Source organism: Antrostomus carolinensis, unplaced genomic scaffold (assembly GCF_000700745.2).
Source record: "Antrostomus carolinensis isolate BGI_N321 unplaced genomic scaffold, ASM70074v2 scaffold10855, whole genome shotgun sequence".
NCBI lineage: Eukaryota > Metazoa > Chordata > Aves > Caprimulgiformes > Caprimulgidae > Antrostomus > Antrostomus carolinensis.
Window position 1 is genome coordinate 1,668 of NW_010314260.1, and position 18,254 is coordinate 19,921.

The 18,254-nt window shown below is 35.6% G+C and overlaps 1 protein-coding gene across 1 annotated transcript in view; it reads right to left on the bottom strand.

Moving 5' to 3' along the window:
• Nucleotides 1-4,964: 4,964 nt before the first annotated feature.
• The window catches only part of LOC104524642 (UDP-GlcNAc:betaGal beta-1,3-N-acetylglucosaminyltransferase-like protein 1), a gene marked incomplete at its 3' end in the record, with an annotated part of 34,110 nt that continues 20,820 nt past the window's right edge, over nucleotides 4,965-18,254 (bottom strand). Inside the window, exon 5 of the mRNA XM_010167585.1 lies at nucleotides 4,965-5,060. Coding sequence (XP_010165887.1) covers nucleotides 4,965-5,060 — 96 coding nt within the window. The remainder of the gene's footprint in view (nucleotides 5,061-18,254) is intronic.

Below are 18,254 nucleotides of genomic sequence, written 5' to 3' on the forward strand. Positions count from 1 at the left end.
AAAATTGCTAACACACAAAGCAAAATCTCTATACATTTCTGAACTCCTACAAACCTGTTTCTAAGTTCAAAAATATCTGACCCTGAGCTGCCTTTACATAAAGCCTCACTAGGAAGTTCTAATTGTGCTCAGAGTACACAGATGTGGGTACGCCACTTCTCATTAAACTTTCTAAAACTCCGTGAACTCCTTTGACATGCATTTTCAAATGTAAATATAAACATTGCCTGGCTTGTGAAACTTTGTTTCATTCTCCTCCAAAGGAGAAAAAGGATCAACCACAAAAGGAAGCAGCCAATTGTTTTTTTATTTTTTAAGGTATATGCTTAATCCAAAACAAACTAGTAGAATCTCCTGTAATTAAGCAGTTGGTCACTTTGGTTCCCTAAGGACTTCACTATTAATGACACATTTTTAGAGAACATGGGTGAAGGAAGAGAAAACAGTGACAAAAATGCCCAGGGAAGTGTTGAGTATCTTTTTACTGAAAGACAACAAATACAAGCGAGTCATTAATAGTGGCAAAGCTACAGAGCGGGTAGGGGGGATATTAATCAGCCTTTTCATGTTTTATTCATTCTTAACTAAACAAGTCTTATCCTCTGTCCAGTTTTTGCCTTTACTAATACAGCCAGACAACAGGCTTTGCATATATCCATTTTCAGATTGCCACCTCAATTATTATTGCAGATCTGACACACTGACAACCAGCCTTAGCACTTATAAAGCTGGAATTTTCTGGCCTGCAAGCAGACAAAACAGATGCTCTAAGCCAGAGATATTCCAGCTGTGGCCCACCTGGAAAATTCATCATACCTGCAATCTACTCCTACCAGCTTTCTAGCAGTAAGAAGCTGCCCATTAAGATACATGACGACAATGCAATATCGAGTGTATTGAATTTATGGAAAAGGTCCAGCTACGCTACCAGGTCCTTCTCGCCTTCAGAACAAGCTACATGCTCGACAAAAAATGCTGGATCTATTTCCAAACTGAACATCCATAGTAAATGCTGATTTGTAGCATGAACTTTTATCAAATATTAATTAAATTCTAATATAGGAAGATTTAGTAAGTTGGGAAGCACAGCTTTTCAGCCTATCAGCTAAATTTAACAGGCACCTGTAACAGCACAGAGAAGTGCTACGAAACTCTAACGTTTTAATTACTGTTCTTCTATCAGGTATTCCAAGCAGATTATTGGCAAGAACTAAAATCACCTGTGAAAACTTCTAGATTTATCCAACACAAAGAGCTCGGAGGTAATCTGCAAAGTACAGTATATATCAGAAAGCAACACAGACACGTTACAGTGGACAACAGACACACAGAATCATCATGTTTTGCTCAGATCATTATTCTTCTGAATTAGGATGGTCCAGTCTTATTAACCATAAAGCCCACTTCTTTTTGCAAGAGTCTCCTCACATATCACTCTAAGCCTGCTGTCTGCTTTCCAAGTGAACAACCGTATGAAAGCAGAGAAGTCTCTCGTCTTTGGGGAGGAAAAATGGTAGGTCAGATGGAATTATGCTTCAGGCTGAAATTAATACTTCACAGGCTGTAAGACTAAATTAACCTAACATAGTGATTTAACAGCCATGGATATGAACTCAGCTGTGTTACTTACAGTCAGCAACAATCCTTAAAAACTACTTGTATAAATATTTGCGCAATTAATTCAACCATTCAGACATTTTTACTTATACAGCACAGTAAAGTGTCCAGTGTACAAGAAGAGCTACATGATTAAACTTCAATCACATTTCAAACACAACTCAGAATCGGATATCCTGTAGGATTAGTTTTAATCTACATTTTTTCCACTTACTCCAACATCAAAACAGTCAGTTCTCTTAATCTGTTTGCTCATTTTCTTCCTGTACTTGTCTCTGTGCTCTGTACTCACTGAACAGTTAAAATTATCTTCTTTTTTTTTTTTTTAAACTATTGGCCAGAAAGATAGCAAGTCAACCAGAACATATATACATGTATTTTAAGGCTTTTAATATACCAATAAAAGCCTGTTTCAGTCACTCACTATTTATACAGAAGATCACCTTAAATAAGCAAATAGTAATAGTTTAAAAAGTCGTTTTCTCATTATTATGCTCTCTTTGTACTCTCTTACTCTCCCTGCACTCTCTGCAGTATATATTCTGAAATTTCATGCATACCATAAAGTATCTGTGGAATGTTACAGTATAATTGTTTAGAGAAACATTTAATGGGTGAGTAAGCATCAAGAGGCCATGGCTAAGGGAAAAGAGAAGTTAAAATGCTAGAAGCATTTTGTATTGAATGATCTTCTCAGCATGAGGACAGGGGATGGACTTTTGATCCAAAAATCTGGTATTGACTCAAGTGATATAAAACCAGCAGCCAGCACTGAGACATATGAAGCCATCCAGCCACCTAACAAAACATTTGCTACCACCCACCTCTTTCAAACTGGACTTCAGTCATTGTCTAGTAAAGCAATCAAATGCTATAGGATATTATTTGATTAATAACATTAATATTATGATAGTGGATTACACGATCTTGACAATTGGCTATGTTTTTTTTTAATGGGTTGCTTGGTTTCCTAATTTACTGCACAAATAGTTTGCATGTGCATGATACCGAAATGCAACAGAAGTAACTAGAAAAAAAGCTGGGCACTGAGCACAGAGACAGCTAAAAAAAGCTGAACATTCTTTCACTACAGGAAACTGCTGGAGACAATGTGCTGTAAATTAAAGCCAATTTTCCAGAATTCCCTGAAGGACTGCTTCTCCCAGAGATTCTACAAATCCATTAAGCAAAGGCCCCTCATTATAGTCTTCTTGGGGCTTATTTACTGAAAAGAGTTTTAAAAAGCACACCCAAAATAAAATGTTCACTGTATCAGGAGCAGGGGAGTGGGACAAATCAGGCCTAACCTTACATAATTGATTCATATTCTGATTATTAGAGAACAGCTGAGATGGTTTTTACTTCCAATTCCTCCTCCTCCCCATACTTTTTTAAGTGAAGGAGAAGCAAAATAATTGGTTCCCTACCTGAATTTCTGATCAGAAGAATGGATACTGAGGCAGGAGAGGTGCTATATGCTGACCTGCACTGCTCTGGAAACCAAGCAGTTCTTTCAGCACTGGAGTTAGAAAAGCCACATTTCCTACAGATCTGTGTCACAGCTGAAGCTTGTCTCATGATTGGGCACCTAAAATCTCTGTCCAAGTGGTTTCTGTGGTGCTCAACCACATACGAGTTGCAGCTGGTACAGCACAGCCTATCCCAGCCTCATACTTCCACAGAATTTTCAGAAATCTAGTGACCTTGAACAACTTTTATATCTGTGTTAAATTAGGTAGAGAACAGGTAACAAGTTAAAAAAATTAATTAGGAATGCATAAATAGTGTGATTGTATAAATGTCACCTAGTTAATAAACTCATGGACAAGTAGCACAAGGTCTGCTATGCAGCCTTGTAGTTTCAAACTCAATATAGTTTCCCAAATTCCTCATCTATTTGTAAAATGTGTGAATCTAAATCATCTGTAAAAATAATGGATTGCACATGCTGCAATCCATTATTTTTATCCTTATCACTTAAGGCTTTAAGGGATATTTGCAAGACTGCAAGAGAGTTCCCAGGTCACTGTATTTGCATCCTACTATCAGAAACAATGTATTAAATAAACTCTTCCAGAAGACATACATCCCCATCTTAAAACTGGTTTTCTTTTTGCATATTCCCCCCTTAAATAATCTCAGAATTGGGATATTTCTTTTAATTTCCAGCTTAATTCATTAAAGACCCCACCCAGTGGCAATTTAGATGAAACACTTTAGATTGTGTAGGACAAGTTTTTCCATCCTCAAGTTTTTCTTTCTCTTTTTTTCAACAACACAGTGATAGGATGTTGCTGTCAGATATGTTCACTGTTTAAAATCTATATTTTTTTTCTAATGCCATACTCAAAGACAAATCCATATATTCCACGGGTAAATTTTTTCTGGAACTACTTTCACTTGGTGAATTATAGGGAACTGTAATACCACTGCTGATTTTAAAACAAGGTTTATAGATTACTTCTTGTGTTACAACAACCATACCAGAGCCTGTTAAGTATGTCTTTGGGGGCTACGGTAATGGGGAACACAACACGGTTTACAATAAAGTCTAACAAACAAGGGTAAGTTAATCTTTTCAGCCACTTAAATCCAGGAAAAATCAAAAGCAAATGTCTTCCTACCACAGCATCACAAAACCCAACTCCAAATACTTGCATCTTAATGCCTGCTGGAATGTTTTCTGCTAACCATCCATTAGATTTCTTATAATACTCAAAACACACATTCCTCCACAAACTGGATTGATTTCTTCCACAGTTTAACTTGTTTTTGCCAAAGTCTCTTTTAGTTCAGCATTGGCTGCAAGCCTAACAAAACAACCTTTCTTTATGCCAAAACTGTCATCTTCAGTTGCACAAGATGCATCTTACTTACAAACATGTATAATGAGCCCAATGTTTAATGCCTGAAGAGCTATTTTAAAATAATCTCTAGCAAAGCTTAAACAGATACAGAAGCAGTCAGTACCTAGCCTTGGGAAGGGGGAAACGGAAATAATTCTCAAGAAAGAACTTTTTTTCCTTCTGTATTTAATTACACCTTTTACAAAGAAAACCCTAAATTAATTATTAGAACAAAAGTATATGCATTTAACCACCAACAGCAGTGAGAAATGTAAGGCCCACTCCGAACCTCAAGTTGAAAACTTCATTCTCACTTGTATGAAGTCATCATGACCACAGGCACCATAACTCTGTCTCTTACTGAAAAGACTAGCCTTCAAATATAAGAATCTGATAACCTTCATAAGTTATTAAGGACTGCTAATGGCTGAAAAAAAAATTAAATAAAACTCTTGCTCTATTTTTCTGCCATAATTTCAGTCACAGCAGAAACATGAATACCTGTGTAAGAAGTTGTTCTTCAGTCAGATTATTGATCCAACGAGTATACCGCTCAGTAGACTCCAGTGGCTCTCTTTTGACTTGGCAACCAATAATCTAAAGCAAAATGAGATAAATCACATACCCACATGTAACAAGATTATAAAATAAGCATTCAAAACAAGGGAACTCCAAGAATTAAGATTATCTATACAGTCCTTATTAGTCCCCTTCCATGTTCATAATATAATACAGTCTAACATAATATAATATAGGATAATATGTCACAGCTGCTCTGCTCAAATGTTAAATTGTTACAGACTTTCAAAGGTCTCTAGAAAACTAACACTAAGAAGTGCCTTTCCAATAGCTTCAGTCTCGGGAATATTTTGAACCATTCCGCTTGAAATTTTCAAAGGATAGTCATCCAAAGGCAGACAACTAGAATGCAAAATTTCAAAGAAAAGAGCTGAAGTTTGGCAAATGAAAATAGAACTTGGGTAACAACAGACAATCATACCAACAGTGCTATCACCTGTAATACTGCATGTTACTTATAACTCATCCAAAATAAGGGGGAAAAAAAAACCAAACCTGTATTCTGATTTGTCTCATTCATGGTAGAACAATGTAGACACCCCATTTCGATTTGTTCACTGAAATACTACATACTCATTCAAGCAACATTTTCTTCCCTAATAATGTTCTGTAGCTGTACAGGTTAAATATGAACTATAATATTCTGAACACCTATTGGCATAATAAATAGCTTCCAATATGCATCAAAGCCAGAATATCAGAGGGATTTCATATTATCTGTAACTGCACAGACAGATATGAATGCAATTTCATACAAACACTAAAGTGTTTGCTCTACAAATCTCTGGTTAGACGAGGAAGAAGCCAAGGAGAAGCCTGGGCGTGTGGCTATACAGAACTCTGCTGTTTGCTGCTCCCAATGGTCTGCAGTCCATCCCAAACCTTAACAGGTTTAACAGGACTTAATTACATATGCAAAGTAAGATGATATTGTTTTATACCGACTATGGCACTCCAGTCATACCATAACTGTCTATTTCTCTTCCAGGTTTGATGGGTACTTCCTGTTGAGGATGAATTCATCCACTGAGAATTAACACCAAATTTCTGAACAGTAATTTCAGATAATCAAGTTCTGTTCAAGAACAGTGTAGAAACCTTGGTTTATTTTCCAGCCTAAGCATTCACAAGGACTGTAAGCGTATACACTGAGCACAACAAGTTTAAATCTTTCGGGTATCTCTATTTAGAGCTTTAAACCCCACACAGATGTAAGCAGTCAGGCTAGAATGCTTCACGTGCAGTTATGAATACTTTTGATGTGGAAACAAAAACACCGCAAAGAAATCTTGCTGAGGGACTGCTGGCAATGAAACACCACAATTTAGAGTATGATTACATACAATCAAAACTACAAACATGGAAAAAAAAATCATTATTTACTTATCCCACAAGAATAAAACAGAATATCTCTGAACTATGACATTTTTCCTCAATGACAACTACTAATTACTATGGACAACTTCAGTCCTTATCCTGATTTTCTCCTGAATTACAGCTAAGAAATATTAAGACATTTTCAGAAGGTTAACCCCAAATTATTTTAAATTGAATACCATTTAGAAGACTTCACAGACACATTTTTAAAGGGAACACTCCACAGATATAAAATTTCACAGAAGTTATGTCAGATGTACATATATTCTGTTCTGTGGGGAAGATTTTTATTTAAGAACAGAATTATTTACAGAACTCTTTGCCAGTATTCTTTAACTAAGACAGACTATCCTCTCTTGCATATTCTAGGATTTTATAACTCACAAAGACCCTTTACAAAACTATGCATGAAAGTCAGAATGCGAAAATTTACAAAGCACTTTTTTCTCAAAGATATTCTATAACAATACAATATGGAAACTCAGTTTCTTTATTCAAACAATCACAGCCTAAGCTGAACAAACACAGAATCACAAACAGCTTTCACAAGGCAAGCGATGAAGAGGAGAATCTCAAATTTGTTTTTCTGAAAACCTGGTTATCAATTGGAGCCAAGTAGTAATTGCAGTCATCTCTTTCCATGCAACCTGAAATTTAAATGAGAAGCAGAGGACAGTTTCATATTTTTATATTAATTTCTGACCAGTCTGCCCATTTTCATAAATGCTGTTGATAGTTTAACCAATCTAAAAAAGAAGTTGAATCCAGGTGCTCAGCAAAAGGACTAAAGTCCCTACAGTCTAAAGAACAATTGGTTCAAACATCAACTCTTTATGCTTCCAGAAAACTGAATGAGTTTGATCAATCCCCAGAGCTGAAGGCAGACAAAATAACTGTCATTAAATTGGATCCTGACAGCTCTTTTCTGTATCCTACATCACTTTTTGTCATTTCTAGAGTCTGACTTAGATTCTTAGCCAAAATTTCCTCCTCTTTCCATACAGCCATATAGATAATTCTATTGCAAGCTCCTATTCTCTGAATTTTGGCTCGTAACAACAATTCTGCACTTACTGTATGTAGGCCTTAAAATACTGTGAGCCTTGCGGAACTGAAAACACCATAATTAGGAAAAAAATACTCATCAAATAAAGTTATTCAGGAATTATTGTTATTGCAGTGATGTAAATCCAGAACAGAAAAAAACAATGGGTAACAATCTAGAGCCTCATACACAAACACACTAACCAAACAAAAAACTAGGCTTTAAAAAAATTTTGTACACAGCAATTTTGCTTCCTACAGCAAAGCTCAACCAAATGTTTAGAGCAACAGTAAAACCAGAATAAGATATTAATCTAGAAAAACATAAAAAGAAATACAGCAGAAAGTAATAGGATTAGCCTCTGACTTTCAAGAGTCAGATGTTAGAGTAACTCAGTGTTTCAAGAATCAAATTACATTTTTTACCTAGTTCAATGCAAACTTAGAATAATCATTAGGGCAATCCTCCTATTGTTGTGACTCAAAGTCCCTTTAGCAGCACACTAAACACCTTCAGGTTTGGCACTGACTCTAAATGTAGTTTTACTAGAATGAATGGCAAAGGTTTTGAAGAACAAGCTATCTCCAGAGCGATGGATATTGCTTCCATGACTAAACAGGACACAGCTGACAACTCTTGGTCTTTGAATTTTCAAAATAACCATCTGAAAACCTCCATTCTGGAATCAGTAACAAAGCTCAAAGCAAGTGTTATGATGACCTACTCTAATACCAACGAACACTGAAAAGGAAGAACAGTAAAACCAATGGTGAGAATTAACGTGAGAAAAAAAAGCTGCTTGGTGGAAAAAATGAAGACAGTACAAAAGGTAATTTAGAAAAATAAAATTTTCTGAGACGCCACATGCTTACTAAGGTCCTAATTTCTCTAAATGATATTTAGTATGTAACACCCTCTCCCCTATAGCTTTGACTTTTCCTACTCTTTTCTAGTTTGAGCTTTAGCAGGCAGGCTTTATTGATGAATTAAATGGATCCAATTAATCTAATATGAAGGTGAGGTTAAGATTTCACTCTAATTTCTTCTTCCTTACACATTGAATGAGATCATTAATGAGACAATAAAATATAATACATACTTAGCAATCCTATGCTTGTTTCATATTTAGAATTAAAAGAAGAGAGAAAGGAAAAGAGGGATTCATATACTTAAAACTTGCCTAAAATGTCCTCCATAGTAGTGGCTTTAAGTTTGCTTTTTCTTAAAGTTACCTAAACGTGCTATGGACACACAACAAAAGCATTCATTTCCAGAGGCTTTCTAAATATTCCTAAAATCTATTTGCTCACAAGAAAATTGAATTGCCATCTTTACTCCTCCTCTTCATCCAAAAAACCAAACCCACAACAACAACCTGACAATTCCTTTCTTTAAAAGCAAGGGAACAAAAAACCTATAGCTGGTGTTCTTACTGGCCTTTCGTAAGATTTCCATGGATGTACCAAACCCATCGGCAAGTTACATAAAAGCAAGGATCTCCCTGCTGCAGAAGATGGTATTGTAAAACAGCGTTTAACCACATTCTTTAATTATAATGATATCACAGCAAAATACACTTGACAATGTAAATGAATGTTATTAAGAACAGCTGCATTTTGATCTTGCAACACAGCAGGAAAATAACAACAAATGCATAACAAAGTTAGCATTTTGTAAGAAGTGAAATGTTCACACTTCCCTCTACCCTGACACAACAGTGCAATGTTTTGCACAGCACACAGACTTCCTGCTTTCTTTTCATTTTCAGAACCAATACCACTGAGGCTGCTTTTAACATCATCTGAAAAGATACGTTTTACAGACAAGTCTTAAAATTGTCACTATGCAATCAAATTTATTTCTAGATCCTCAGCCAAAACAATTCCATATCTTTCTTCCCTCTACTTGTACTGTTCCTCTCCCAGTAGGACTCTAACTCATGACTGGGATTCTTAACTCATATGGTTGCAAGAGAAGCATCACCAACAGGGAGTAACTCAACCTGAGCTTTTGATGCAGGTTCTGTAAAGCACAGCTCATTTAACCAGCTTCCTTCACCCAATCAAAATCAGGATTATTTAGAGTACAAATGGTTCCTCTAGTTCCCCTGTGTAAGCTGCAGCACCAGGAGCAACTGCACACATTTTCCCATTTCCTCCATGTCTCACAGAGCTTCTGTATTCACTTCACTGAGTATTTCCTTATAGCTTTTAAATTAAAGTGAAAGGTTTTTCACTGTTGCTTCTTTCAGAAGTTTTAAAATACTTTGACAAAAATCTTTCTGGTCTATTTTACACCCATTCAGGCTTCCAGAAGACAAGAAAGTCTCCATATCAGAAACATTCTTTTCAATATTTTGGGTATCCATTTCTATGCAAAAATTGAGTTCATCCAAGTTTCAACTTTTTGATCTAATTAGGCAAGCTTATTTTTACATTACAAATGCTAACTGTATACTGGTACATACCTGTATCTAGATTAAACTATGGAATACATACAGCAAATGCAATACACTTCATGTTCTAAATGGAAACTTGCTGCAATGCAGTGTTAATATGACTTGCATAGGAAGCAGCAACATGAACTGTAAACACAACATTTTTTTGGTTCATAGGAAAGGACTATGGCAGTTCATGGAAGAGCAAAAATCTTATCAGGAAAGAAAATCATGACAATCGTTTCTGCTACGATTCAGTGATTCTGCTACATCATCAGATGAGGTAATTCACTTTCTAACAGACAATTACTTTATGTATTAAATGGAACTTACAGCTTATTTAGCTATTTACTTAACTGCAACCAGCCTAGGCCTCTTGGGAAAGAAATACAAACCAATTTATAATTCAAGGCGGCCAGAGAGAGTGATGGGTAGAACATTAAGAGCATAAAACAGTGGTCTGGTTTCATCTTAACTACCAACAAATACAAATGCTGAAAAGCCATACAAGTAACTTTAAAAAACATAAATGGCTTAGAAGGAGCTATGTGGGAAGAAGTGGCCAAATATAAGCATGTAGCTTATGGGTCTATGGTCCTGCCTGGCCTCCAGCTCCCACTTCACAGAAGGACCAGGCCTCTTGTATCTGCCAGCCCTGTCTTGATGGTCTCAGACAGTCTGAGGTGTCAAAATAGCATTGAATGTCTACATTTAGGCACCTGAAGCTCTCTTCTCTAATAACGCTGCCGCTTCACATGATCAGAAGTGGAGATAACAAATCGTATCTAAGTAAGATTATCAGAATCAAGGTCATGGATATGTATGTTATGTCACTACATTTAAAACATTTCCAGGAGTTAGAGCACTATAAAACTAATACCATAGAACCATGATACAAATAAATCAGTACAAATAATAATATAATACTGGAATAACAGGGTTCTCCATGAAACAGATGCTCTAAATTGGTCACAGTACATTGGGTTAGTCACAATGTATGAAATACAAACCTAATGAGCACATTCGACTACTTGTTGATCAATACAAAGTTCAGACTTATGATCACACTCAGAGGAACCAGGCAGGGTTATTAGAGACATTACAAAATTGTACTATGGGCATATACAGTCACTGTTCTGTGAACTACAAAGTTATGTACAAAAACCAGGATTCTATACCCAGCAGCAACATCAGCCATCCACTTACATACCATAACTTGTTCCAATTTTTCACTAGAGTTTGTCTTTAACTGTAGTATTCAGATGGAGATGTTTCTTATTTTAGTCATTTTAGGTTTTTATTTTTTTATCTTGCACATATATATATATATATGGAAAAGGAAGTGGATGAGAGGAAGTGAAGATTAAATGAGTTGACAGCAATTAAAACACACTTTCTGCAGATGTGGTGCTTTTAAAAAACAAAACAAAACAAAAAAAACCCCAACAACTTCCTCAAGCACAAATAATCTTTTTTATTCAGGAGACAGCCTATGGGCCAGAACCCTCCTGTTGTACTACAGAGGAAATGAGGATGAAAAATTAATTGGTCTCCAATTTTATCCCAATATTCTCCATCCTAATTTTATAAAAAGGGGAAATGAACAAAGACAGGCAAAAGCATAAACTCTCTATAAAGTACTAGGCACATAGTACCTAGTGCCTACTATATACATATGTATGATTTCTTCATATACTGTGTCTTCTTTTAAGGAACTTTATTCCTTGTTTTATGAAGTTTTTTTTTTAATTAACCAATCAATAATGATATTGAAGCAGCTACTGGAAAAACATGTCTTTTTAGGAAGGAAAAATCCACAGCTTTCCTGTACAAAATAAATCACTTTCCTCAACTTACAGTATTAAATGAAATGCAACTTTCAAAAGCTATATAAAGTACAAAACTCTCTACACACTAAGAAAATGTGTGCAGTGTTCAGTTTCATGTTAGAAACATGACTGAATGATGTAAAACTCCTAGAAGAAAATGTAATTAACTACTTAGTGAAGCTTTAATTAGAAGAATCATGGCATATGGGAAAGGACTTTTCATAAGGGCAGTTAATGACAAAACAAGGGGAAATGGGTTTAAACTGAAAGAGGGGAGGTTTAGATGAGATATTAGGAAGAAGTTCTTCACTGTGAGGGTGGTCAGACACTGGAACAGGTTGGCCAGAGAAGCTGTGGCTGCTCCTCCCTGGAAGTGTTGAAGGCCAGATTGGATGAGGCTTTGAGCAACCTGGTCTAGTGGAAGGTGTCCCTGCTGCTGGCAGGGGGGTTGGAACTGGATGAGCTTTAAGGTCCCTTCCAACCCAAACCATTCTATGGTTCTATGATCTGCCCCCATATAATGTTCTATGAGAAGACTACTAAAATAACAAGCAATACAGGAAGGACTATCTCTAGTGTGTGACACCTTCCCCCCACCCAATCCCCAATATGCCTGTTTATGAGTCTCCACAGAGGGAAATTTTCCAAACTAAAGAAGCTAATAGGAAACCTTTACTTTATCCTGAATGGTTAGGAATAGTTTTTGTTAATCATGCTTACATCTTGACATATAAAGGAAAGGTAAATGTCACCTGTGCTGTCTCCAAATCTTACTCCTACTATTTTTGTATTAATTTCCACTCGCACCCACTCAATTGATGTGACACTGCAAACATATCCTGAAATTCCAAAGAAAAATTGACAGGAGAGTGAAAAATCTTTCTCTCTGTCTTCCCTCTGTATTGTTTTCCTTGGTTTTCATTTATTTTAAATATTATTTGGTTGTAAAAAAATCTATAAAAGTTTTCATTTTCTTCCTTGATACACCCCCTCCTTTATAAATACATATATTTTTTATGTATATTTGTTTAAAACATCAGCAAAGCTTTAGGTATTGGTGCAGTACCTCTAACTAGCTGTAATGACTATGGATCAGCAGCATCCCTAGTACATTTTATTGGAAGTGTCAAGTAGAAATCTACCACAAAAAGATCAATTAATTGAGACAGTCCAGGATTTCTTTTCAAGTTAGACTTATGAAATAGTGCTTGTAGCATAATTTTTAATTGCACAGCTGTGACTCAGCATTATCTCGTCAGATCACCCATTTCTCACAGGAAACATGATTAACACAATCTTCCATAAGTCTTTATTTCTCACCTACTCAGAACAGCTAGAACTTTATTACATTAAATAGCATGATTGTAAAAGTAAGATTTAATCATTAAAATACCTAAGTATTGGATAAAATTTTCAGCCAACAGTAATACGCATCATTTCATTCATTTTAACTAAATGTGAACAGGCGATTACACTTACCTTATTAATTTGTTCCTTCACCCAGTTAAGGAAAAGTTAAAGACTTTTTAGAATTACATGTTAAAATCTATTTCAATTGCAGAATACGGGAAACAGGACCATCTTGAAGAAATTCATTAGCTCTGTTTACAGTTCTGCTTCTTACTAGTCTTTCTTAGAGCAAGTAATTAAAGCTCTATACAGCTAAATCCATATTTTGTAAAAATATATTGGGATATATATATATATATATATATGGGATATTACGGGACGGTCTTCTTTCAAATTCTGATGGTGCTGTCTATAAAATGCTAACCATTAAGGAAATAAAATTATGTCAATAATAATAGTAGTTCTTGTGTAGGTCTGATTTAGCTGTCATTTAACCAAATTCCGCTTATGCTACCATGCATTTCATTAAAAGTAACACTAGCAGCAAGAATTCACGAAGTTTTTTCAAAATTCAAGAAAATTCATTTTTTTTTATAATGTGACAAAATTACAGGGTGGTTAGTTCAAAAAACTACAACTGAAAGACAAAGAGAGATTCACATAATATAGCTGTCTACTGAGAACACTGTACATTGAGTTCCCAGACAAGTACCTTGTCATCCCAGTAACTAAAACATCTGTTTTAATCAATAAGAAACTTACATGGTACAGGAACAACTAAACAGACTAGATATGTGTACCAACAATCAGCATTTTGGATTTTGACCTTATTAAAAACAAGACTTGAAATTTATGTTGTTAAAATTACTAAAATCTTTTATTTAAATTACATTGTGTTTTTCTACAGGCCCACGGCCTTTTATTTCTTAATGCAGCAGAATAATGAAATGATTTAAGGTATTAGTGGCTTTAAGAAGGATCTTGTGACCATCATTTAGTGTAATCAAAAGAGAAAAATACATGGAAGGAATATTTTTATGTGGTTAAAATCTTTCCAAAATTATACACTCTGGGAAGAAGGTGGTAAAATGTATTTTCTCTCCCCACCATTTCCAACAGAAGAAACAGTGTTCTTCAAAAAACCTGCGAGGTAATTTGCATTATGTGTAAAGATACAAAACACACCCTAGTGCATTTAAAACATGTTTTAAAAATTATAAAATATGTTGACAGTGCTGACTCCCCAGAGAATCCTTTAGGTCAGATGAATGTCCATTTCAACAGATGTTCTTATCTCACAGAAATCCCTTTTTATGAACACCTGTTAAACATTCTACTCGGCACTGGTTCATGTCCGAAGTCTGCAATAGGATGTTACATGTTTATTTTCAGCACATAAAAAAAGAGTAATTAAAAACCAAGGAAGCCTGAATTTTCTTTAGTGAATTTGTAGGAAAAACAAGAAGTCAAAGTGGTGTAATCAGAACGAGCACAGCTGAGCATCACACCACACATACATTTAAAAAGTATGTTGTCATGCATATGAAATCATGAAGGATGAACACGACATTTTTGGAAAAACTTCAAGTAACTGAAGAGATACTACAGCAAATCTGTAGATAGTACAGCAAATTAAATTAGTTTCAGAAGTCCTTTTTAAAGGTAAATAAGTAAGTCTCAGTATTTTGATAACTAGCTTAGGTAGGAAAAAGCACCAGGTCTCAGAAGCCTTCATTCAAAACCTGCCATCCTGTGATAAACAAGGTCTAAGGGCTCAACTTCTCTATTAAGGCTAGTGCACAGGCAGGCTGAATTTGATACAAATTAAGTAAACTCTTTAGATCCTGTCAAGATGTTTACACAACCAGTCCTTTACATAAAGCTTAGGAACAGTCAAAAAAAGCAATATGTTTGCACAATTTCTATTTTAAAAATGATTAATTTCTCTTGTGTCTGTAGCTCCAGAAGTACGATTGGATTAGTAATAGTTGGCACCACAGCAAAATATCTAAACATGAGGAGGAGGGAATCTGGACTTTCAAACGTTTTACACTTTAGACATAGTTTTAAAAATGAAATATGCTGAAAGTCTACATGAATATCAAACTCCAGTAATCACAATCATTTGATGGGGTTATTGGCATGTGGAGACCATATTAAAAACAAATTCAATTACAAAGTGGCGTAGGTTGGGATGTTTCTCATTTGAGATATTTGATTAAATGTAGAACAGACTTAAACTGACATTGTGACTTTGAAAAAGCACTGCGGTTTTTCAGAAATACCAAATTAAAAAGAATCTTTAAGGAAGCTGCCTAATAAAAAGCAAAGACACAGCTGAATTCCAGCAGATCTGGGCGATATACATGGAAAGGCTCAATTAATGAAAACCACCATAAAAATAATACTCTCATTGTCAAAGAAAAAAAATTTCATATTCTTCAGTGCAAAAAACGAAAAGCAATCCTATTTTCTTCTCTTAAGCATGCTCCACTGTCACCACTTCAGAACAAAACCTTCACACAACTACTGCTTTAGTCTTCATTTGTCTTTAATAGCTGCTATATGAATTAATGCTTATATTAAAGCTAAACTCTATAGGCACTGCTTGCTAGGACATGCCTGGGCATCACACACTGATCTGTCTCAAACGTGCTGAGTAAGGAAGACAGAAGGAGAGCTGATGCAAATTAACTAAGGAGAAACTAAGATTACTTAAGTTCCACATGAAGAAGATTTTAATCAAGTTTATGTCCAAAATAAAAGCATTTATCAAAGAAAAATCTGCTAAGCTATATTCAATAACTGGAAGACAAAACAATAAAAGGGAGATTGGTAAAACCTGGCCTTCAGTAGAAGACACAGAATGAGAGAAGATCACCAACAACCATTAACTTTTTGCAGAGAGGAAGGATGGATTTTAAATGGAGGGATTTTTCTATCACACTGAACAGAGAGATAATAATTCAACATTAGGTAGTTATTAGGTAGTTAGGTGTTTAATGACAGTTTAGCAAAGCTTCACAAATGCTTATTACATTTTCACACCTCCAAAATTGCATACAAGATACTACTTACCTACTTTATCAGTCCAGACTAAAACACTGTCTACTTTAAATAGAGAAAAGGTAATAAAATCACTCAGGAAAAAAGACTCAGACTATAGAACAATGCTGTTGACCACTTCCTTAAAAGATCAGATGAGGAATGGCAAGGGCACTCTGGAGGCAAATATGCATCTTCTCCCTCCTAAATGAAGTCCTTATCCATTGCATCACACTTACTTCAATTAAGCAAGACCTGATCTAAAGCTCCTGAGACTAAGACTTTTACAGGCAGCTAAACCTCAGACTGCCCTGTTCCAGGCTGACCAGAAGCTATAAAGCTGCTGTGAGAGCAGATACAAGCCCTGCTAATACTGTTGTAAAGCAGGAAACACTAGCTAGGGTTCAGCACTGCTCTAATCACAGTTGTAGAGTTTTCAGCTGAAGTGAGCTCCTGTCTGCTAACCCCCCACCACTGAAGATATACTCCTAATATAGCACAGATTTTTTCACTCTGTAACATCATACTGTGACGCAAATACGCTGAATAGCTCATGAACACATTTAGACTTCAGGTAACTTCTTAATGAGTTGACTAAAGAATTATAACTCCACTAGAACAGAAAAACAGCTAATAAAGTGTTCTCTGCATGGCTTCCCGTTATTTTTTTTAAAAAAAAAAAAAAAAAAGTACCAAGTGCAATTATATGAAAATCCATACAAGTTCTAGAGCTTCTGAATCCAGAAGCTTTGAGCAACCTGGTCTAGCAGAAGGTGTCCCTGCTGATGGCAGGGGGGTTGGAACTGGATGAGCTTTAAGGTCCCTTCCAACCCAAACCATTCCATGATTCTATGATTCTAATTCCAACTAGTACTACATAACAAACGACTATTTTAAGAACAAGACATAGGTAGAGGAGACATGCATTATCTCAATTTTGTCAGCTCTAGCCATACAAACAAGGCCACCTTGTTCATTAGGTAGAATAAATCCATGTCTAAGTGCAATGTAATTACCAGAGTGCAAAATAACAATTTTGACTCCCAAGAAAAAGCATGCAGAGGAAGCACAGCATGTAATTTGAAAGGTAATTCGTTATTTTCAGGACTACTCTAACATTAGACTAATAAGAAGATACAGCAAACAAAAAGCTTTAAGATCTCACAGAGGTGACCAAACTCCATTGGCATGTGGAATGTAAAATCACTACATGCTGAGGGCTGCCAATATTCCCAAACTGCTACTGTTGACTGCCAATGTATAACGTGGCCTCCCCCTTTATTTTTTTCCTCATTTTTATTTTTTATGTCATGCTCCCTTTCAATATGAAGCAGTCTGGCCTTGCACAAGACAGATAAAACAACCTTCTGCATTTATCCCAGACTGGTGATAATAAGTAGGAACAAAAAAACCCCACATTAATATGATATATTATGGCACAGCTGCTCAGTAAAAGGCTACAAGAAAAGTTTCTGTTGTACAAGCCACTGTTCTAGACAGTGATGCTGCACTGGAATTCTGTCAAAAGAGTTTCTACATGTGCAGTTTCATACCTGAGATGAGATGGAAACAGTTCTCTGGATGTTTTTTCCACTAGTTGAGTGCACAATGTCTTAACTACTCAACAAAACAAATCACTTGGAACATGCTATTTACATGCAGTGCTCTTTTTGTACACAAAACAGTGTTCACACTCTGACTTAGAGATCTGCTCTGATATGCAAGACAGCATTTGGAAACTGGTCCAGACTACCTAGAATTACCTCTCTCCATCCAAGGACAAGAGCTAGGTCTAAAATGTGGAACTCACTGACAGATGATACAAGAATATCTATTAATCTTTTTGCACTCTGAACAAAACAAAGCTTAATTTTTTGTTAAGCCATTCTCACAATACTTCTCACATGGATTAATTCATAAAATATTTGTCTCTTGCCAGTATAAAAATAGTTGAAACATTGTCATACTTCAGGTAATCTGAAAAATAATCAAGTCTCATTATCGTGACAGCCATATAAACACTCAAAATGCTGATCTTAAAAGCTTTTTTCCACATTAGTATCTACTTCATGTAAAACTAAAACTATTCATTTCAATTATACCTGTAAGAAAGGATCTACTCTATTGTA